The sequence below is a fragment of the Alligator sinensis genome, unplaced genomic scaffold (assembly GCF_000455745.1).
Source record: "Alligator sinensis unplaced genomic scaffold, ASM45574v1 scaffold1176_1, whole genome shotgun sequence".
In the NCBI taxonomy this organism is placed as follows: Eukaryota; Metazoa; Chordata; order Crocodylia; family Alligatoridae; genus Alligator; species Alligator sinensis.
Window position 1 is genome coordinate 146,648 of NW_005842590.1, and position 23,655 is coordinate 170,302.

Sequence of the window (23,655 nt, forward strand, 5' to 3'; positions counted from 1 at the left end):
TTTCCCTGCACAGTGTGGCCCACTGTGGTCCCATACACCTACCCGTGCACCACAGGGCTCGTCCTGCTGCCCAGATATGTTGAAGGCCCAGGCCACCATGTGCCATTCCGGGACTCAATCAGGTCTTGGACCCTCTGGCTCAATGCTTCCTGTGTCAGCTATTTAGCTGAATGCCAGGGAATGGGGCTAGAGCCACCCAAAGCAGCTCCCTGATCCACTCCTGGATCCTCCATGCAGTGATCTCTGCACCATGCCCTTTGGCCACTTGCCAAGGGTTATAGACCCAAGCTGCCTTGAGCAGCTCCCGGGGCCTGAGCTCTGTGAAGCAATCTCTGCACTGCACCCTGGCTGCCTGCCAGGGAATAGGGAATGCAGATCTGGACTGCCTCAAGCAGCCTCTAGGTCTGTGCCTTGTGCGCCACTCCATGCACTGATGGGGCTGTGATATCGATCCCGGTAAAGGGAGTCTTTGGGGCTCTTCTGGGCGCTGCTTTACCTACTGGGCAGCTCTTCCCCAGCTCTTCTCCACCCCTTCTTCCTTCTTTTCCGTTCCCCTGGTGTGTCTGCTGCATGCTGGGCATGCAGCAGCTTTTATTCACTTTGGAGGCTCCGCCCTCAAAGTCTTGCCAGACCTGCAGAATGCAGGCTTCAATCAGGTCGGGGTGGCTCTTTGCTCCCCCCTCCATCTAGGGGGTGGGCCTGGCCCCACCCAGCCCTTACCTAATGGGTGGATGGGCTCCACCAATCAAAACAAAGATTCCCTGATCCCATTCGAGCCAGGTTGAATTGGTAAGTCTGCCACATTAACTTTATCTGATAAAAAAGAAAGCCATTCCAGTGTTTTAGGCTAGGGACAGACAATATACATAAACCAGTTTAAGTGATCAGATCCATTTTGCTTCCTTAGATCTTTAAGGATGCCACCACAGGCTGTCTTACTGCAAATATAACCTGTTTGGGGCATTTTATTTCCAGGTGGTATGCAAATAGTGCTTAAAAATCCCAACCCAGTCTGATTACTCCCCACAGTTCACAAAATTTCAAAACCACAAAATAAAAAAAAAAGCAACATAAGACGTCAGTTCCAATGTCTTCTACCATCCCCAAAGTCCTTCTTTAGTTCCTTTCCTTAAATAGACACCAAAACATTACCCACTGCAGTCCTTCACAGCTTTTTTTTAGAAGAAAATCCTGGTTTCTTTGACCAGGAGTTATTTCCTTGCCAGGGGAGCATCCACCATTCTCCCTATGTTGTTTAATCTCTTCCTTGGATACCTCTCTAGGTCCACGTTTCCACTGTACTCCTCTAGCTGTTAGGCATTTCCAGCTCCCCAGCATGGAAAAGATCAATAGGCAAGCCCCTCTAACATTAAGAATGACTTCAAAGATAACCTTTAATAAGCATACTCGATGGCTGGGGACAAAAGTTACCCATAAACTTTTTTAAGTGATCAGAAACTGGTTTAAACCTGCAACAGAACAGAAGTTCAGTGCACATAAACAGCTTTAAAAATAGCTGAAAATGGTTTAAGATAAACCTGGTTGAATGTAGTATCAGACTTAACTGATTTATCTGAAACTGGTTTATGAAACTTCTGTCCCAAACCCATTCCTGGTTTAAGTTAACTCACAATCCCCCAGCATCCCAGGAAGCTTTGCAGCCCTGGGCTGGGCTGAGCTGCCTGCTCTAGCAGAGCAGGGTTGGCCCCACCCCTCTCCTCCCTAGCTGGAGCACTATCACTGCTCTGGTTGGCTGAGAAGAGGGTGGAGGTGGGAAACCCTACTCCAGAGCACCAGTAGCCTGAGGGGGAAGGGGGGAGGGTTAATCCCCCCTCAGTGCCCTCTCCCACCAGCATGGGACCCCTGTGCTCCCACCCTTGCAAAACCAGTTTGGCAAGTTTAAGGGACTGAGTTTCCAAACCCCTGGAACAGATTTCACAATCCTCAGCAGCTCTAAGTTCAAGCAGCCTCCAATTTCTACATCCAGTGTTCAATGACATTTCTAGCTGCTGTGCATAATAAAGTCTCTCAGTACAAGCAAATTCAGTAGTGCCCACCCAGGGAAGGAGAAAGCTCGAGCACTCCTGCAGTGAGCAGGGGTGGGGGGACTGGGGGCGCCTGACAAGGGCTGCTGCCCCCTTTCCCCTCTAGGCACAATCTGACTGGGCACCGTGCAGACCAGGGTGGGGGTTTAAACCCCTCCCCAGTCATAGTGAGCATTCAGAGGCCTGGCCACGCGATCCGAGGGGCCCCCCCCCCCCCCCCCCCCCAGCTCCCCTCCAGCTGTCCAGCCAATGCAGAAGGAAGGGAAGGTTTGTTCTAGCACCCTCTTGTTTCTAGCCTGAGCCACTGCAGGCATGTGGCTGCCTTTCCAGAATCAAAAATGAATGTCTATTCACTTGCTTTCCAGTTCAATCTACACAGGCTAGACTAACCTACAAAGGTTGAATTGATTTAGGCTCAGGCTTTTTGAATGTCTGTACTTAGCCTATGGGACATGTGAATCCTAAGTCACATAGGTAGTTCTGACATTTTAAAAATGTTTACTCCAAGTCTTTAAATTTTGTACTACTGTTTATCATGCATTTGTATAGGAATATCCAAAATGAAACTCTGTTGGTTTACCTAGTTCAGCTTTGGCATGTAGCAGATGCATTCAAGCACAATTCAGAACATCCATAATGAACAGGCATGAAATAACCTGTTCACAGAAGGTCTTTCAAACCTCAGGCAATCAGTGGGTTGGCTTAAACTTTGAATAATTTATATGCATTGTAAATTGTAAAACTGTTTAAAATAATTGTGTGTGTCTGCTATTCATTGAGGCTTCTCATCCTCTTCCTAAACATTTACATAGAGTAAATTCATTGCTATGAGATGCTGCGAAATATCATAGATATAAGATAAATTACAAAAGGAAATTGCACTGAAACAATTTACTGGAAACAGTATAAAAATGATGACCTGGTAATGAATGACTTCATTCTATAGTCTTAGCCCAATTATTTAACAAAGCGTTTGTTATGTTTGACTTTAGGCCAAGTAACAATGTAATCTGACATATAACAGCACGAAAAAAATGCACAGGTTGTAATACATCAGATAGAATACAACAAGAGCAAAGCACATTTTAAATAGGGTGATGTTAATAATTTAACCTTTGTTATTTGGTGGATACCATCAGATATATTACAAAATACTATAATGCAGTGAATCCCAAGCATAATGCACCTTATTTCAGCTACTAGAATTAACTCTTTTGTGAGATGCTGCTACTTGTAGAGGTTGTGGGCTCATAACTTAGAAGTTGTAAACAAGCTAAAAGATAACAAATTAGAACTAGAGAAAGCAGACAGAGGTATAGATAGAGGAGAAGGGCATCCTGAAAGCAATTCTATTGTAACATGAAATTACAGTATGGAAAACTTTGAGAAATACTGGTCAAGAGCCTGGGCTGGAAATAGATATTGCCTTTATTCCACCATAACATTTTTTTATGGTGGCACAAAGGCCACCATAAAAAAAATCCATGCCTCTTGTTGCACCACAAGGGCCCAAAAACTGTGGCTGCAACATAGGTGGTACACATTTGTGCTCCTATTTTTCAGCAGACATCTGTTTACTCTATGGTGGGAGCACACAGGCAGCCTGGAGCTGCCCGGTCTCCCCAACTACCTTGAACAGGTGCTCCTAGGGCTTCACAGGCCCAATCCTTCATGCCCTGGGAATTCCCAGTCCCTGCCTTCTTGGGTTTGCAGAAGTGTGCCTCAGATGTCTGTCCGCAGGGCATTCTTCAGGCACATATTCCCTGAGTCAAGGCATGCCTCTGGAAACCTTGAGATTCCTCCATTTGCAGAAACATGTCCCACTTGTTGTCCCATAGACTTGGGCCCTGACTGCTCCTGGGGGTGGCCAGGGCCCAAGCCTGCAGAACAATGGGCACATCTGTTTAATCCAAGTATGTCAATCAGCTGTGCTGGGTATATAGATAATATACATCCCAGTCTAGCTTATAGGCTTCATTTAGCGACATCTCTTTACAGCCTTGGAGCAGCACTTTACCAGTTAGGATGCCTGAGGTCTATGCTCGGGTCTCACTCAGTGTCACACAGCCACTATTTCCTTACGTGCATCTGTCAGATGGGTTTACAATACCTATCTTTGGAGCTCTGTAGCTTTAATTTCTGTAAAACATTTTGAAAACTGAAAAGAGAGCAGGAAAATTATATTGAGGTAGAAGGCATTGGTTTTCGAGCTAACAAATATTGCAATAGTATGTCATATTAGGAAATTAATTCAGCATTAAGTGGCTTATTGTGGATAATTTATACAGTACATGTTTATCTTATTTTTATAATGGACAAAATGCACTTCTCATTCTAAGCGTGTGCATTGCTACTGCTCTGACAGGAAACTCTTCCCATAAAGGTCTGGTCTGCTGTATACTTAGTTATACTGAAGCAGATAATCAGTCATAGGAACATGAATAAGAATTGTTTGCAATGAAACAATGATAAAAATAGCAAGAAAAAAAGATTAACATAAACATTATTAGAAATGAAACGGCATAGGTTCCTTTTTGCAAAGTTTCATAAAGAAAATGTCTGCCTGAATGAGAGACCTTTCCAGTTCTATATAAAAACTGTTAAGGTTAGACATGGGAAGGCAATTATGAAAGGACTCAGACTGGCTCTTTGGTGCAATATAATTGTGATACTTCAGAAATTAAAATATGCTGGTGTTTTATTGGCCGCTTTTTTTTCCTGTGGGGAATTAAAGAGATGACCATTTTGAAGAACTGGATGGTGAGATTGAGTTAGTGATTCCACTATGTTATTCATTTAATAGCTAATATTATATGAGGCCTAAAGTTTGAGGCTGGTGCTATGAAATCTAAATATACAAATGTGATTAAAGCCACATGAAGAAAAAAAGTCATTGTGATGGTATTTATAAAAAAAATTAAATCAATTATGAACGTTTGTGAGAGATTTAGCTGAATATGGCTCAATGCCATATTTTGTCAGTTTAATAACAACATTAAAATTGTTAAGATTAATAAAATTCTCTTCTGTTGCAGTTGTTTGGATTTTTGAGAGTCAGCATTCCAATGACTTCAATATTTTTGAGTGACAAATGCCGACTCTTATTTCTGAATGTAATTATGTCAGTAAAATTGAAAGGATGAAGAAAACTTTATTGCAAAGCAGTGAATATGGCTCAATATAGACAAGATTTAGATTTGCTAAATATTAGAAATAAAGGACTGATACCCTCAAGAAAAGATTTCCAGGAAAAAACGATGATACAGGTAAGAGCACAGAAAGTGAGACTCATTTATTACAAGCAAAAAAATGGATATGACAAATCAAACCAGAGAAGGAGACAGAATAAAACATCTAAAAAATAACTTGCCCTCAAAAATACCCCTATGAAAATGTGGACAGAAGTACTAACTGTTATTTAAGATAAGTCCATAGTCTATTGCTCTTAAAAGCCAAATTGGGTTATAAAATAAAGTTATAATTCCTTTTTATTTGCTGTTCTGAATGGATGCTTACTTTAGTAAAAACTTCATATCACATAGCTCATTCTCTTTAAAATATTTTAGGACTCTAATAATTGTTATTATCCTAATAATTTTGTTTCACTGGGTTTTCATAGAGAGGGACAGAAAATAAATTCTAGAGATCTCTCTGATTTAAAACAGCCATGAGATTCTGTTTAAAGTGCTTCCCCTTTTCTTTAGCACCCAATATTCCACCTTCTTCCCAAAATATTCTGTAATGAATTTAGCCTGCTTTATTTGAAAGATGAAAAACATGAACTTATATGGTGTATTTCTTGAATCTCCTACTGAAACAAATTGGGAGTTTTGTTTGAACAAAAACATCAGGATCAGAATTTAAGCACATCTCTGTCCTTTAAAGATCTTTCAGACTTCTTTTTTGGTTAGTTCTCTGTGAGCGAGATTCTCAGTAGGTATAAATCAATGTAACTCCACTGAAATCACTACACTGATAACTTCCAGCTGAGAATCCAGCCCAGTATCTACATGACTTGTTTCATTTATGTCATTCATGAGGAAGAACTGAGCGTGAAGTGTAGCTGATACTTAGTTTCATATTTCTCAGTCTATCAACGAAGATCCAATTTTGGTAAAGTGAGTCAGTGAACCACAAGTTGAGGGGTGGGAATTTCAGAAGTGTCGTTGTGTTATAGGAGCATAAATCCCAATGAAAGCTTCTTGCTCCTAAATCACTTTTGATAATTCCACCCCAGAGCTCAATATTAGATAGTTTTTAGAGCCTGACCAAAAGGAAAACTGATTTTAGGGTTATGATGGATGGTTTAATATACTCTGAGAACGCATTCCTGGGTTCTTATCAGGAATGTGAAGACTATTTTCATTTGGCTTTAAAGTATAGAAATATTTGTAAACCTTCTGTCAGACATTGGATGGCAGTAACAAGGGCCAAGTTCAACTTTAAGGGTTTTACGCCACTTTGAAATTTAGCTCAAGCTGCCACCCAGAAATCTGGAAAAATAAAATCTGGGTGTTCTACCATGAACAAACTTCCCCACTTGCAAGCAAATTATAAACTACAATGGGATTTATTACAAGGAAAAAGAGGAGTAGGCATACACCTTAATGAAAATGTAACTATTATGCCTTCACTGTATCTCAAACAAATCACAGGCATAGTCACAGACAAATGACAAACCAACCTGGGGAGCTAACATGTAGCTCAGTCAGCTGGGAAGGGAGTCTCATCCAGGGCTGCTATCGACAGGCTCCACACCAGCTATACCAGCCAAATGACAAGTGCCAGGTAGCAAGGTCCCACACCAAATGCCATGTTGCTCTTTGCTGTTGAGGGTTGTTTTTCTGCTCTGGAGAACCTACCACCTACACCAGCCAAAATAACAAGCAGGGCCGTCCCTACTGGGAGTCAAATCAGGGTGATTGCCCTGGGCCCCGTACTTTGGGGGGCCCTGCAAAGCTGGGCTGACTCTGCATCCAGCTCTCCTCCCCCCACCCCACCCCACCCCACCTGCCACCACATCTGAGCCCCACACAGGCTGATTTGCCCTGGGCCCCACACCCTGCTACAGTCATCTCTGGTAACAAGTGCTAGGTGGGGAGACCCACACCACAGTTGCTACTACTCTGGCGCTAGGGAGTGGCAGCTAGGCTGTAATGCTAGGGAGCACTGATCTGGCCATTGCCTCCAGATGTTTCCACTGCTCTGCTGTGCCACAACTCAGGGTCTCCACCAGTCCCCCGTGTCACCATCCCTGGGATCTCCACTGTTCCTTTTCAAGCTGTTATACAACTTCAGCTCTTTCAGGCAGACACTGCCCTATGTCAGTGGTAGCTTCAGGGATTTTTTTCAGCTCTTTAAAAATGGTGAGTCTCAGGCTTCCCTCTGAACCTACCATAAGTACTTGTATTCACAAGGGTTTTTGGTTTTTTTTCTTGAACAGTTAATCAACCAAAAAGCCACCCATAGAGAAATTCCTGTCTGGATTCTCTCCTATTCCTCACACCTACCTCTTTACACTAAAACTCAGGGCTACCCCACTGCGTACCTCATCAGAGCTTGTAGTGAGGGCCCACCTTTCAGTTATTTTTGTGTAACTTGAGATCAACAACATTTATGTACCTGCAAACTTTACAATTTGGAAGGGATGGCCAATGGGCACAAAATCTGATCCACCTTTCTTTACAAATGCACACTTAAACCTCAAACAGAATAAGCCCTAACCCCAAAAGTGAAAACAGACATGAGTAGCCCCTTAAACCTACATGCATACTAATGAGGGTATGCAGATGAAAAGTACCATTATTTTAAAAAATGCAGAATATAAGCAAAGTTACTGTCATGAGATGGGGTCCCCAGGGATGGCTGTGATACCCCTAGGGCTCCTGGACCATGCCAATACTGCCCAACAGGCAACCTCTTTCTCTCCTGCCACGTCTTGTTATAACTATAATAAATAGGGAGGCTGCCCTCAAGTTTGTGGTCCTGATGGGCTCCATGGAACCCTGTGGGTTCTCAGACCCCTTTTGGGTCCTGCTCCAAAATGGATGTCTCTCGGGAAACCCTCAGCCTTATGGGCTAGATGCATGGCTCCAAACCACCCCTTTACCATGCCCCAAACCTCACAGATGGTATTCACATGTTGTTCCTCCAAGGCCTTGGTTTATCTTGGCCTCCGGTCGTCACTGGGCTCTCCACAGCCATCTCTCTTTTTGCACCCCTTAGCACTGGGCTCTCCGCAGCACTCTCTCTCTCTCAGCACCCCTTGGCGCTGGGCTCTCTGCAGCTCTGTCTCTCTTTCAGCACCCCCTGACACTGGGGGTCCACTCACCCCTGAATACTGTGCCCACACTGGCGCTGGGGTCTGTTCACCCCCAAATACTGCACCCACACTGGTGCTGGGGTCCCCACACTGTAGTGGGCCCCCAGTGAGGTCTCCTCCTTCCCCAATAGCCTTAGCCAGATCCTCCGGTCTACAAACAGAAATCAAAATATGAGCCCCTGGGCTATAACATAATGTAAGCAACTCAGGGTGTGCTCTGTCCCTTTAAAAGAATCACCCTTCCCCCCAGCACTACGTGCCTTTAAGGCCAGGGTATCTGTTGAGCTCCTGAAGTCTCCTAATCTTACCAGAAGCCGAATGGGCAGTCAAGTCTCTTCACTTAGCTTCCTCTAGGAGAGCTCCTTCCCCCTTGGCTGCTGGCAGAGAACTGAGTCTCTGGTCCTAGCCCTGGGGTTTATATATGCCCCAGGTGCTGCCTCTTCTGATCAGTTGACCGCCTGCAGGTGCAGGCTAATTCCTTCCTGGCCATGGTAACTTGCAGCTGAGGGGTTCCTGACTGACTGCTAGGGCTCACTCCCTAGGCAGTTTCTGCCCTTAAAGGAGCAGGCACCATAGTGACCTGTGACAGTTACATATGTAATAATATAGTTGACAGATTATACAGCTGTGTTTGGAGACTCCTAAATCAATGTATTTACCGACCAAGATCTGCAGATGGAAATTAAGATGCTGGTCTACAGTGCAATGGTTATCCCCATGCTCATGGGTGTGAAATGTAGGTGACATATCTAAGCCATCTTAAGTGCCAGGAATGGTTTCATCAGTGTTACCTCAAAAAGATCCTTCCCTTAGATGGGAAGACCACTGCACCAATATCAGCATCCTCTCTGCAACTAACATAACGAGCATTGAGGCAAAGATCATGAAACACCAACTCTGCTGGGCTGGCCACTGTGTGTGGATGGTTGACACTCATCTCCCAAAGCACATCCTTTTGTTTCAACTCAGTCATGGTAAGAGGACCCACAAAGGACAGAGGAAGTGCTACAAGGACACCCTGGAAGCATACCTTAAGAAGGGTGACATCAATCTTTCATATTGGGAAGTGTTGGCTGGTAACAGATCTCAATGGGGTTGCACCATACATCGAGCTACAGTTCACTTCAAAAAGAAACATCTTGTTCAGGAAACCGAGAAATGTCAGAGGAGGAAGGAACATCCTGGCCAACACCTGTGCTCCGCCAAGGCAACACCTGCAATATCTGTGGAAAAACTTGCGAAGCACAGATTGGTCTCTTCAGCCATCTTAAAACTCAGCAATAATTCCTCCTCTCCCCTACTAGAAGACATCATCCTCATATCGAGGGATAGCTGAAGAGATGCATGTAATAATGTAATTGACAGACTACAGAGCTATGTTTGGAGACTCCTAAATCAAGACAGTTCCCCTACCCCACCAAATGGTCTCTGCTTCTGACATCAGACACATCACAGCATATTTTCAGCATTGCCAATACGTGTTATTTTTGTCATTGTCCTGTCTCATGACTACTTAGAATTTCACGGCAACAGCACACTAAGTACTCAGATCACCCTTCTCCAGCAGTATAGCCTCCTACTATTTAAAGCAAGGAAAAACTCTTATCCATACATGTGACCCACAATCTGCATTTGAACAGTCCTATTCACTAGCAAGGAAAGGTATACTGACACACAAACTTTTAGTTCATATAACTTTGCTTGATTAAAAAAAAATGCTAAGAGCTTTATTAAAATGGTTCACTACAACAAAAAATGGACCAAATGCACCAAAGCCAGATCCTGAGCTTCAGTGTAGTCCTTTTGCTCTCCTCAGCCTAGAAGCCCTATAACATCAGGATTCGCCAACTATGGAAAGAGGTTAAAAAAAGGAACCGAAAACATGGAAGACTTCACTCCTAAAGCAAATCCCTTTGATTGATGATTGAGGTACATGACTGATTTATGGATGTTGAAAAATTTGCATTGAAGTCACCCATATTAAACTTGTTCTGGGGATAAACAGAGACTTTAATTCACTAGCACTGTCAATCTGTTACTTTTCACAGGCACTAAATTCACTAAAAAAGCAATTCAATTTCATAGAGTTGTAGCAATATACCATTTATCATTTACCGAATGTAAGTATCAATAGCATAAACATTTAAAATCATCAGTAGAACTATAAAGAGATGAAAGAAAAATGTTTTAAGATAAATCTCTGTCTTTTACAAAGCCAGCTACACCGTGTGATAAGGTTACTGAGCAGAGCATATGCTACAATGAGTTTTCATAAAAGGCTTGAAAACATCCACTTATTTGTTCCATAAACTTGTTGCAACTCATTTTCTATTTGGATATGTGATTTAATCCATAGATAAACATCTATCATCTCTGAAAATAATAACATCTGTAATATTGTTCATTTTTGAATGAACATAAAAAAGTCAAATAATCTAGTGAGGGAAATGACCTGTACTGTAATATGTGCATTTTCTGAGTTATTGCCACTTGTGTTTCTCCCACTAATATTATTCAAATTAGAATTTTTAATATGAATTATATCATGCTATATTGTATGTACTGTATGTATTATTTATACTTTGAGCCCACAGTGTGTTAAACAATGCTCAGGAACACAGGAAGAGACAGTATCTGTGCCAAATAATGTAAAGCCCTAGGCTATGGTCCTGAAATCAGGTGTTTATAGAGTTTCACTAAGATCACTAAGCTTTCCTTGGGCACAAGGGATTACCTAACATGGATCTGAATACAAAATTAGAACTTAAACTGGGTGAAAAAACAGATAGAAGGATGAAAGAACTTGATATGACTTATCCATGAATGATCAGGGGGTTTTACACCATATTAATGGCATTGCCATGCTATTTTTAATATTTAAATATTTGGCACATGACAAGTCCTCTGGTTTTGTTTTTAAACCTGCCACTATTGCCTTAATTTCCATTAATACTTCTAACATCACACGCTTTCTTTAGTATTCTAATTTTGCTCTATTTGTTATTTGGGAGGATTAGGTTGGTATTACAGTTTCAGAATTAATTCAGTGGTTGTTGTGATATATTTATAGCCTAAGGACTGCATCAACTGCTTCTCTATTGTCTTTGGTGGAATAAAATCATTTCCCAGTTGGAAGGTTGTCAGTGAGGTACTTGAGCCTATAATCTTTTGCACAAGCAAAGAATTTCTGTATTTGTAGGACCATTCTTTACACTATATGGACATTCAAAGTAGGCATTTTTTTTTCCTTTTGGTGATAATGGCCAACTGAAAAAAGTAATATTATTCAAACCAACTGAGAGAGGACAGTTAAGTAAGTAAATGTCCAAAAGGCTTTTTTCAAAAACATCCTGTGTTTTTGAACCGGTGGACATACCGTAGAGTTCATTCAAGGTCAGAATTTCTACCCTGTGAGAAACTCCAATACTTGTATATTTATTTTCATCACAAACAAAATAAAATCATAATATTTTTTAAAGTGGAAGATTTCATTTCAGATTAACTCAGCATTTTAGTGCATCTCCTTCATCTGCTGCAGTGCACCATAGGAGTCAGAGCTACAAAGATGTCTGAACTACAGATCCCATGAGACAATACAGCAGCTCAGATAAAAATAATTTAAAGGCAGGATGATCTGTAAAATATTTAAAATATTTTAATCTGAAAAAAATTATACTGTAAATATATTTTCTGTTGATAAAACATTCTTACAAAAAATTCCCAACTAGCTCCAGTTAGAATATTATGAATTCTTAATTACCAACATTTATAAATTGCTTAAATGATCAGTTCCCATATTCCATGGGAAAGTAACTTCCTGATTGTGGTGCACTATAAAATAGAGATGTGCTATATGTTAGTTTGTTGTTCACAGTTCCATACATAAGCACATTGGTCAAGACATGTATCTGGTGAGATTAAATTAGTTGTAACTGGGTGCATCTACATGTGCAATTATTGCAAAGCAATAAACTCCAGAGCAGTTTGAGTCAGAGTAAACCAGTCCTGGGCAATTTGACCCAGGGCAGAGGAGGCCCAGGCTAGCAGGGAGCATGGGAGGTCAGCCCCAGACTCTGTGTGGTGGTGGAGGGTGGCAGAGGACTGGCTGGGCCCAAGGGCGCTGAAAGTGCAGAGCTGTGTGGCTAGGTAGCAGGCAGGAGTAAGGCCCCCAACTGACTGGGCTGACCGAGTGCAACTTACACTTGCAGTCAGTGTTTACAGGTGCATTTAAATCACAGTAAATTATACCAGCATAAAATAGTACTGTCTTCAACAGCACTGTCAGATATCAGCATAAATTAGTTGACTGCGGCCTAATATAATGTTGTGTGTAGATGGTGATGCTTTACTCAGCAGCTAATTAGTCTACTCTGTAGTAAAGTGCATGTGTAGACATGGCCACTGAGGACCTGATTCTACCATCTATACTCAGTAGCAAAACTGGGGGGAGGGAATGGTGACAGGACATTGTCAGGAGTCCAAAAATAGCCATTGCAGCAGCTGGTGCCCAAGGCAAGGAGCTGCTCTGTTACACCTCTGGCAATACACAAATGAGCAATGTATTCTGTTTCACTAGGACTAGTGATTAAGGTGTGCTTACATGCAATTTCAAGCCCCAAGGTCTCATTTTTACATACCTGTGACCAGAAGTAAAGATTATGGACAGCTTGGGCATGTCCCCACAGGTGGGAACATGCGTTTCCTCAAGGACAACTAGCAGCAGCACATATTTGATATGTGCCACTGCTAGTTGTTCCCAGGCATGCCCCTGCACGCATGCTCTGGTGCATTACAAATTGCCCCAGGTGGGTTAATGGAGGCTGGGACTAGCACCCGAGCTGGCCCCAGCAGCCTTATCTGGAGTCCCAGGGACCTCCTGGGGCTGCAGTGGCAGCAATCTGGGTGCACAGAACCTGGCCAGCAGCCAGAGTACAGTTCTGGTTGGACAGGCTCTGGTTTCGGGTGGCGCACACTGCAGTCAAATGCGCCACCCTGCCTTTTTTTGTTTTTTTTTTTGTGCAGGTTTTTTAACACTAGGATATCCTGATGCTAAAAAAAAAATCTGCCAGCTGCTAATTAGCAGCGTGGCAAATGTGTGCACGTGACACATGTGGTTTATGGTGCCACAAACCACACTTGCACACTCATGGGGATATGCCCCTTGGATTCTTTAACACAGCTATTCTTCAGAATCTGAATATGCACAACTACATCAAAGTCAGCAACGCTTTGGCCCACCAGCTAATGAGGACCAGTGGACTGTAAAATGTCAGTATTCTGCTGTACAGAAAATCAAAAGCTGGAGGACAAATGTATTAAAGGATTTAATATATAAATCATTCTTTATACTCCTTAAAGCTTTGAAAAGGAGAGGCAGGGAATATTCCTCTTACATTATGAACTGTTGGTTTTAAAAGGGCAACCTGCCCTCACTTTATTAAGAGGTGCATCATGCAAATTTCATTTTCTGCTGCTTTAATCATTTTTGGGGAAAAATGGATTCATGAAACTTGATGAACTTGTTTAACTCAAAAGCCTGAAATGCACTAGACAAAAAAAGAGAAAGAAGCGTGAATCTTTGTACTATTTTTGCTTGTTGTTTCTTGCAGACATAAAATTATTTATAAAATGTAGATGCAGTGGCAATGATGCTGAATGGTATGTTATGTTAACAAGAGTTCTTATGTCATGCAAAGCAACTGAAATTCAATATTATTGATCTAAACATGCAAATACTGCATTTTGTTATAACAGCTTTATTCCAGATGCAGAAAGTATGTTTTTGTGGTTTAAAGTATTTATGTTAAAATAACTAGAGTTTTGAAATCTAGCATCATTAATCTTGCTTATGTGGAAATCTCCAAAAGCCAAAATACAAGTCCAAGGTCCATCTCATGACTAGTGTCTTGCTGAGTTAATGACTTGGGTAGCACCAATGTCCATCCTGAACCTTGGGTGTACATTGGGACAGCAAGGATCAAATGCATTTGTATCTTTAGCCAATGGTACAAGAGTGAGTGATATGACCATTATGACATCAAGCCACCTCTGTCCCCAGCCTGAATAACCAGGAGGTAAGTTACATCTAGATTGAATTAAATCAGCCTTCAGGATAAGTGTGGAGGAGAGCTCAGACACATGACTCTGGATCAAAATACATTAACTGCTTGGTTGCTGCACCCCTTAAAAGCCATGATGCTTTTCCTAATTTCTTTCCCAGCTTGTTTGAGAAGCAGACATCACCCAATACATGGTGCTAGATCTAACAAAGGCCTTGGGTGGAATTTAGGTGGAACTGAAGCAATAAAGTCCAAAATGCTATCTTAAAACTTTCCATTTTAGTTACTACCTTAACTGAAGGGGGCACCTTAATTCCATAGATTTTCACTTTAATTTCCCTTTTGGCTCTAGAATTGTGCCCCTACACCTGCTCAAAAGTGTCAGATGGTGTCACTAAGCAGATCAATGCTTAGCTCACAGCTCAGCCTGATCAGATTGAGAAACCCAGGCTCCCTAAACATGTGCTTATTGGCATTCTAATTAGAACAGTGCCTCATTGCTGCAGCATCATGTGTATTACGCCCCTGTACATTTCAAAATGGCCACAAGGTGTTTTAACTAAACCTCATTGACTGAGGTTTAGATAAAGCATCCCACAGCCAGTTTTAAATACATTGGGGATTAATACACATGATGGTGAGGTGTTTTAATTAGAACAGCTGCATGGAAACTGCACTAATTAAAACCACCACCACCTCTGAGTACATGTATAGGCATCCCTAGTGTTTTCAGAGCACACCTAACATAGGTTCAATAGGTTCTGGCTCTTTCCAAATGAAGTTGCAATCTACACTTTTTTTGTAAGATGGTGAGAGGAGGAAGTGACCCCCACCACAAACACACGCTTTTATATAGTAGCTCTGAAAGTCAGAACCCGACTTCCCCTTCCCAAGTAATTGCACTAACCAAGAGGTTACCAACTCACACTCCTTACTGTGCTCTTTGTAGCCTTATGAATCTTGAATCCTTTTCATTGCAGTGACACACCTTCAGAAAGAAGGCAAAGAATGTCTCCATTCAGAATAGCCTGTCGCCTCCTTTTCGTGGCACTCTGAAAGAGAGAAAATGTGTGTTTGGTTCCCCATAGGCAGAGGAAGGAGCTGAATCTGGGTAAGTGCTCCAGTCAAAGATGTGCACTCTTTCTCCATCTCTCTTTCTAAATAAATAACTCTAACGAGTTCTTTGAAAGAAAAGGTGTAAGTGCCCACATTCAGGAGAGGCAGCTTAGGATCCCAAAGAAGCCAAGGCTTTCCCTGAAGCTCTAAGTAAGAGAACTGAAAGGAGGAAGCTGGGACTCATCCCATCCTCTGGAGTTTCTCCTTTGAGGTGGTAGCTATCACCCATGGCTCACCTTAATTTTAACAAGCCATCATAAAGGTAGTAAGTGCCTGCTACTCCTCCCACTTGAGGCTGATAAGCACTTCATGGGAAACTTTCAGAATTGGCCAGGATTGGACCCCTAGCAGCCTTATACAACCTTGATCTAAAGTCAACAGAAGTCCACGGAAAGACTGCAGTGAGTTCAAAAGGCATAAATAAGACTAGTCCAATTGGACCTTATACTACTCTACAAGGACCTTAGGCCTCCTCTACACTATGGCCAGGTATGGCCATTACACTTTTATGAGCATAAGTGATTGGAAACCAGTCTATACACACAACAGAACAGAAGTTTGGTGCACACAGACTGGTTTAAAAATGACAGACTCTGATCTAAGATTTGCATCCCCAAAGCAAAGAGCGAATGTTCATTCTGTTTAGTACCAATCTAAACTATACCGCTTACAGAAAACTGCATAACTTAGATCAATTCTGCCATGGGCTTTTTGATTGTCTGTACCTAGCCTATATCTATTGCACAATTACTTTGTCGATTACACAATACATTTAGCTACACGCAAATTAACTATCATGACTTAAAAAGGTCCAACCAGCTATAAAGTTAAGGCTAAAAAATATGTGATAACTCTATAGCTGTTTTCTTCCTAGCTTTAGTTTTCATGTGTAGGCAGTTCTGCAGCTGGGAGACTGCAGCTGGTGTGATCTCCCAGCTGCTGAGGAGCACAACATACCTCTGGGGCTGGGAGATTGCAGCTGCTGAGATCTCCCAGCCATTGTGATCTCACAGCCACAGGGAGCCCCAATGGCTGGGAGACCATAGAAGCACTCCACAACATCGGGGGCTGAGTCCCACAGCTGATAGGGCTTTCAGACCTGGATGTGCTACCCACATGGCTGGGACTGAGAATCCCCACACCTTCTGAGGCTCTCAGTTCTGCCTGCATTACATGCACAGCCAGGACCAAGAGCCCTGCCAGGTTTGGGGATTCTCAGTCCCAGCTGTGCATAGTTGCCACAGCTGGGAGCCCCATAAGCAAAAGGGACTCCCAGCTGCAGGACCCTGCTTCTTCCCAATACAGAGAGAGCACAGGACTGGGCTCCCCCTACACCAGTAATAAGGTGTGATTGGATCTAATGTGAAGTCCCACAGTCACACCTCCTGCCATGCACATGTGGATCACATGCTAGATCCAATCATGCCTTTACCTGCACATGGAGAGGGACCCTTGCACTACTCTCTTCAAATCCATTCCTGAAAGTGGGAGTGTACTTACCTGAAGACCATGCTTATTTAAACTTTCTCAGTTACAAATTGAAAAAGGTATTAGGAAAAAAAATACAGTTGGCTTTGTTTATCCCTTATAAATAAAACAGCCTCTCTTGTTTTTACACTAATTAACCTAATATGAATTGAATGTTTACAGAAATGTATGCCACTGTATAGGCAGATGATGTACATTTATTTAAATGAACAGATACAAAATAAATAATCTTGACAGGAAGAGACAAGAAAAGAGAGATGGCAGGTATAAAACACACTGAACAGTGGGAAGGAATATCCTGTGTTCTACACAACATCTTATCAGTACCAGAGTACAGCATAAGAGTTAACAGCAAATTCCTCATGTTACAGATTAAACTGACAGTACATGTTACTGTACACTAAACAGATTGTTCAGTGTGAGTGTACATGCCACAATGCAACCATGCTGTAGCAACAGGGAAATTTAAAATGAGATAGTGCTTTTAGAAAACAGTGCTTAAGAAAGATAACACTTGCATCTACTTTGCATTTGTATTACACCTTTGCTGATGGGTTAACCTAAGTGAGATACACATCTTATTTTCATAATGGGATGTGGGTTTTAATGCTACAGAACTATACCTCAGTACTATAGAAACAATAGTGTGTTTAAGATGGTAGACAACATTGAATAGTCACAATTTCAAGTCCTTTCTTTGTTATCCCTGAAAAGATGATATTTGTTCTGCACAAGGTAACTTCCGTGGGAAATGAGTTTGGGATAAACCAAAGCTCAAAGTTGAAATAAAATAGTTACGCTCTAAGATTGCAACAGTTTGGAATTGTTCTCCTGTAAATAATTTTGCATTGTGGATGTCAGTTGTAGTTGCAGTGATCTCCAATTCTTGTTTTCTCCTTTGTATCTTGCATAAGTAAGTGTGTTTGGTTTACAACCCTAATTTGCCCAGAACCGCCTCCTTCTGTTGAAAGTTAAAAGTCACAGAACCTGACAATGACTGTACATGCAGCTCCCACCCTGTGTGTGTACAGGGTGTGTAAATCAGAGCAGCTGGAGTCAGGGTTACAATCTGCTGATCAGTGAATATATTGTGTATGTGTTTATATATGTAGTTTGTGTACAGCTGGAGGGGTTCCCTCTTGCCAATGTTAGGATTAAAAATATATTAAGGCAACCTCAGGAGCTTGGACTTAAAAACAAAAGAAAAAGGTAAAGGGGAAAAAGAATACTTCACCATACAGGGAAGCTGATGTCTTGTCTTGAAAAGTTTACCACTTCTAAAGTTAACTTCTAAGAAACTGCAGATGCCTGGATAAAACGTGTCTTGGACAACATGCATCAGCCCATATTTTTCTATCAGCATCTCCTACTTGTTGCTTACCTCTCTTGGATTTCCTTGTTGAATCTTTACATTGAATCAGCTTCATTAGGTAAGGATTTTGTATTTCTTAATCGTTTGACAGTAATTTCGTGGGTGCATGTTGTGAAGTAAGAGGAACAGCTTGTTTACACATTCTCTTGAACAATAGCTACAAGGATAGATTTTTTTTTTTTATACAGTGTATTGAAAATCAGGATGGAAATGAGATCAAAATGTACACTTAACAAAATACAAGTGGTCACACAGCAGTAAGTTATGCTGTGGTCTCTGAAGCCTGCTTAGAAGGCACAGTATTTTCTGTTTTTGAGAGTTTGTTCTTTTTTTGGCTTCTTTTTCTTTTTTAAGATTTTGAGAAAAGAGAGGTGTTCTGGAAATATTTATCTCTTTTAGGAAGTTTCAACTGATTTAAACAGTATCAGTTATAGCAAAATACATAAACGAACCATAAAACAAAAATGTCGCATAAGTCAGAATTTGCTTCTCCAAGAGGAGTATATATTCTATATATTAAAAGCAGAGATGTTATAGTTCAGTTAATTACACATATAATAATATATGGTTATATTGTTTCTGGCAATTAAATGTCATGAGTCATTTTTGGTACTGTACATATTAAATGTGAGCTTTGTTTAACTTACAATATTCCCAAATAATAGGAAACAGGCTTTGCTAGTTTACTTGTGCAGTTTTATTAATTTACTCAAGTGATATATCAGAGTGACACAGTAATTATACAACAGTAAAATCATGTCAGCAATTACTGAACTATTACTGTCTGTCAAAATGAGAAAGAGAAAAGTCAGAGGATGAAAACCTTACAGTGTTATTAGTTGTAGGCAAAGCCTAAGTACAGTATGGGACAGCAGTTATCCCTTGCTGAATATATGCTGGGATATTTTATAAAATTTAATTCAGAAAGGGTTCCTGGTGGTTTTAAAAGTGATTATCAGCCAGTACTCATTAGCTGTATAAAGATAAAACAATTTAGAGCACTCTTCATTTGAATATCAAAGGGTCACCTAGTAAGGTTTGCAGGACTAAACACAAGGCAAATGACCTTATCTTCTTTATCTTCAAACAATGCCTTTAATTTCTAAAACCTTTTGAAGGGTTGCCAGTTTTATGGAGTGTAGCAGCTACTTATCTGATAGAAAAGGCTTTTTCATCAAGGGGAAATGACCTTTTAACTCCTGGTAACAAAGCAACTGCTTTTCCACTTTGGTTTTGTTATTGAAGGTAATATGCATAGACATACTTATTAAAGTGGGAATACAAAACAAGAATTAGGAAATAGCTTTTTGTCTTTTAGATGATTCAGAGTTTTTTATGTTTTGTTTTTTTCTTCTGAAATTGCTCAAAACAGTTTACATTCTGACAGATTGTGCTGTGACATTATAATGATATTAACAAAGCCAGATGCTGTTTACTTTTATACTCTGAAAATAACAAATCTACTAATCCCATAAGGATTTCAGTGTGAATAAGGAAAGTCTGACCACACAGTTCTCTGCAGCTGCCTCATTAAGAAGCAGCACAAGAAAAATCTTTTAAAGAGCAAAGAAGAACTCTCTTTATCATCTTCAGGCATATTTGCAGGAACGGTGAAGCCTACAGTCATTAAGGGTAAATTCATTATTTTGGGGTTTCACACCATCCTGTATGATTGAGAAACATAAAAGGGACACCCATGTGTGTAGCTCCTCTGCTGGAGTATTTTAAGTAAAGCATCCACCACAATAATAAAAGCAACTTAGAGATTCATAGATGTGGGCCAATACTACATAGAGCTTGACAAACTTTTCTCAGACAACTCTATAAGACAGCCTGTCAAAAGACAAACAGTGACTTAAAGAAGTCTTTTTATGAACACACTGAATGTTGAATTAGGTAGTTATTTATACATTGGCATCAACATGATTTCTTTCCCTTTACAAGCCTTTCATGTAGTAGGAGGGCTGTGAAAATTTGGAATTCTTACATGGCCTATATGCAGAGTCAAAAACTAGTACTCAAGATCATGAAATTCATACAAGTTAAATTGAAACATTATATATGAATGAGAATCTTAGTGTATTTGAGGCTGAAGGGGGTGAAGAAGAAAGATGCAGTGCAAATTGGATGGGTAACTAGAGTGTATGAAGTGCAACCAAGACAAGCAATTAACTTTGCAAGACAAAAAAGCAATGGAACCATGACTTAAAGAAACAGTTGCTAAGGCAGAAAATAACCAGGCATGTTAAACTATTTGATCTCTCTTTTAATCCTACGAGCTTTAATCTTCCTCTCTCTGAAAAAAGTGAAAACCAAAATAAACCAATGCAATTTGCTTTATGCATAGTCACAGCTAAAGTAACCCTATGATTCTGGTCCTCTAACTGCTCCACTATTAGATTAGATCAGATGAAAATGCACAAGGACTATAAACTTTAATACTTCTGGGCAAAACCCAACTACTAACTGCCTAGAGTTAGGAGGAAAGTTTCCTATGGACATATCAGTACATAATTGTCCACTATGGGAGCATCTACATGTGCGTTTAAGCACAACTAAATTTAATGTACATTAAGATAATGCACAATAAGTGATTTTTTTTTTTTTTGCCAGGTGTCTGCACATGCAGATACTTGGCACTAAAGTTAGTGCCAAGTCCCTGCAGCCCTAGCATGTGCCCCTAGTGGCTGGGCAGACACAGAACTAAAGCTAGTGCTAGGTCACACCTACATGTGTGTTAATGTATTTTAACTAATTGCTCCTAAATTTGTTACCTGCATTTCCACACACATGTAGACACGCACCCATAGTGCATATTAAATTGGGCTAATGTGCATTAATGCATCTCATGTAGATGCATCTTATGGAACTTTTATATCATCCTCTTAGGCATCTGGCATTGGCTTCTACTAAATGCAGGCCATTAAATGAAGTACATCAAGACTAGAGACAAACTGATATAAGTGATTGGAAACTGTTTCAAATCTGTAACACAACAGAAGTTCAGCACACATAAACCTCTTTCAAAATGGCCAAAACTGGTTTAAGATGAACCTGGATGGAGAAGTATCAGACTTAACTGACATAGGTTAAATCAGTTTATTGAACTTCTGTCTCAGATCCCCTCCAGATTCAAGTTAATTCACAGTTCACTAGCATACCAGGATGCTTTGCATCTCCCCTCTAAGTCCCCCCCTCTCAGGGTGGGTGGGCTACCCTTGGTGCAAGCTGTCTGCTCCAACTGAGCAGGGAGGCATGCTCTAGCATCTTGTCACCCCCACCACCCGGGGTTTGTGGGCTGGGCCACTGCAGGCATTTGGCTGCATTTCCAGAATCAAAAGTTAATATCTATTCACTTGCTTATCAGTTTAATCTACACAGCTTAGACTAACCTGTAAAGACTGCATCAATTCAGCCTCGTGCTTTTTGATTGTCTGTAGTACTTAGCCCCATAGTCTATGAGTAAAGCAGTTCTCAGCTCCCTATGTTTTAGCTGTCCACCCTCCTTCCTAGCTCTCCTATTGGCATTTGTTATTTCCCTTTTTTGTGCCTTAATTTAAGGTCCAAGCCTCATTTTATGGTCCAAGCCTTAAACTAAATAGTCCATACTCATCTGGTAGATATGTGCATCGAGACTATGTGAAAATGTAACAGTGTTTAGGAATAGTGGGATAAATGAGCAATGACAGTTCACAAGGAAAATGGAGCAAAATGTTTTGTGTATCTTATCCAACTTTTGTTTGTTTGTTTTACAATTTAATAATATTTATATATCAAGTTGGGTTTCTTTTTAAGCAGCATATATGGAAAGTAACTGCCCTGACCTCAATAGAATTAATTCGATGTACACTTGCAGGAACTAAGGTTGGAATCTGACCTTACATCATTATTATAGGCAGAGCACATAATGAGCCTGTAGTTGCACGTTGACTTCTATTTGCTCATAACCTTTTCAGTCTTCTCTCTGCCTAAAATACGGAACAGTTACTCTCAGTACAGACTAATTGTTTCATAAGAAAGCCAACATGGTGCAGCTGTTTGGAGTAATGAAGAGAGTGGGAAAAATACTCTTTTACATTAAAAAATATTGAGTGACATGTTTGAACAACTTTAGTATGTCAGTGGTGGATGTTAGAAACTTGAAATTTGGCAGACCGACAATCCGTAACTCACAGATGTGCCTTTTGATGGCCTGATGAAAATTGATTATGATTTGTCAAAGTTATAGAGATTTACAAAATGCATTTAGTGCAAGAACGCTGGACTCTGTGGGCACCTATACATGTACCCGACACCTGCTCTGATGCATGCTAATTAGCACATATTGGAGCAGACTCAATTAATTGAGTCAATCCTCAATTAATTGAGTCTGCTGAAGTGTGCTAATTAGCACGCTCCAGCAGCCTCAGGATCACATGTATTCAGCATCTCTGCACTTAAAAATGGCAGCAAGGGCTCTTTAACTAAAGCTCACTAAGCAAGCTTTAATTAAAGTGTCCTCACCACCATTTTAAAGTGTGGGACACTGAATACACAAGATGCTGTGGGTGTTTTAATTATAGCAGTTTAATTAGAAAGGAAATGGCTCAGGAAGGCCTTGCAGAATCCAAAAGCATAGGCAACATGAAACATAAATATTAACTTAAGGAAACTTTTCTTTAGATTATTGCAAAAAGCAAACTTGTTTTGATTGTTTAATAAGGTTTAATAGAACACGTGTAGATGAAATGAGGGGCATGTGTCCACAACATTTTAAAGTGGATTAAATGCTTTTGCACCACTTTAATGATGTTGTTGTTCACATGCATCAGCGGTATATTGCACATTGATTCCAGCCACTGTAGCACATTCAGCAGCATAATGCACCTTAAATGACTGGGGTGCAGCAAACTAAAACACCTCTGAGGAGTTTTAGTTTGCTGCCTTACAGCTGTGGAGTGAAGCACAAGGCTCTGTGGGGCTCAGGTGCTCTGCAGGCAGCCCATGCAGGCAGCCTGGCAGCAGCCTGGGAAGGCAGGCTCTACCAAGGGGAAAAAAAAAGTGGCAAGCCTGATCTTTTATTTTTTTCTCCCTTGGAGTCTGCTTGCCTGCATGAACTGCATGGGGACCCAACCCTTCCCTCTGTTGCTGCTGTGCTCCCTGGGACCACCCAAACTGGGTCCCCTTCCACCACAGCCCAGCACCCTCCACCCCCCGCAGACCAGGGACCACTCCACCCACTAGCAGCTCATCCTCCCCTTCCTGCCACTGGAG

The 23,655-nt window shown here is 41.1% G+C and overlaps 1 protein-coding gene across 1 annotated transcript in view; it reads left to right on the forward strand.

Moving 5' to 3' along the window:
- Positions 1-18,363: 18,363 nt before the first annotated feature.
- The window catches only part of LOC102384375 (von Willebrand factor D and EGF domain-containing protein-like), a 328,357-nt gene continuing 323,065 nt past the window's right edge, over positions 18,364-23,655 (forward strand). Inside the window, exon 1 of the mRNA XM_025214561.1 lies at positions 18,364-18,460. Within this exon, the coding sequence (XP_025070346.1) occupies positions 18,364-18,460 (97 nt within the window). The remainder of the gene's footprint in view (positions 18,461-23,655) is intronic.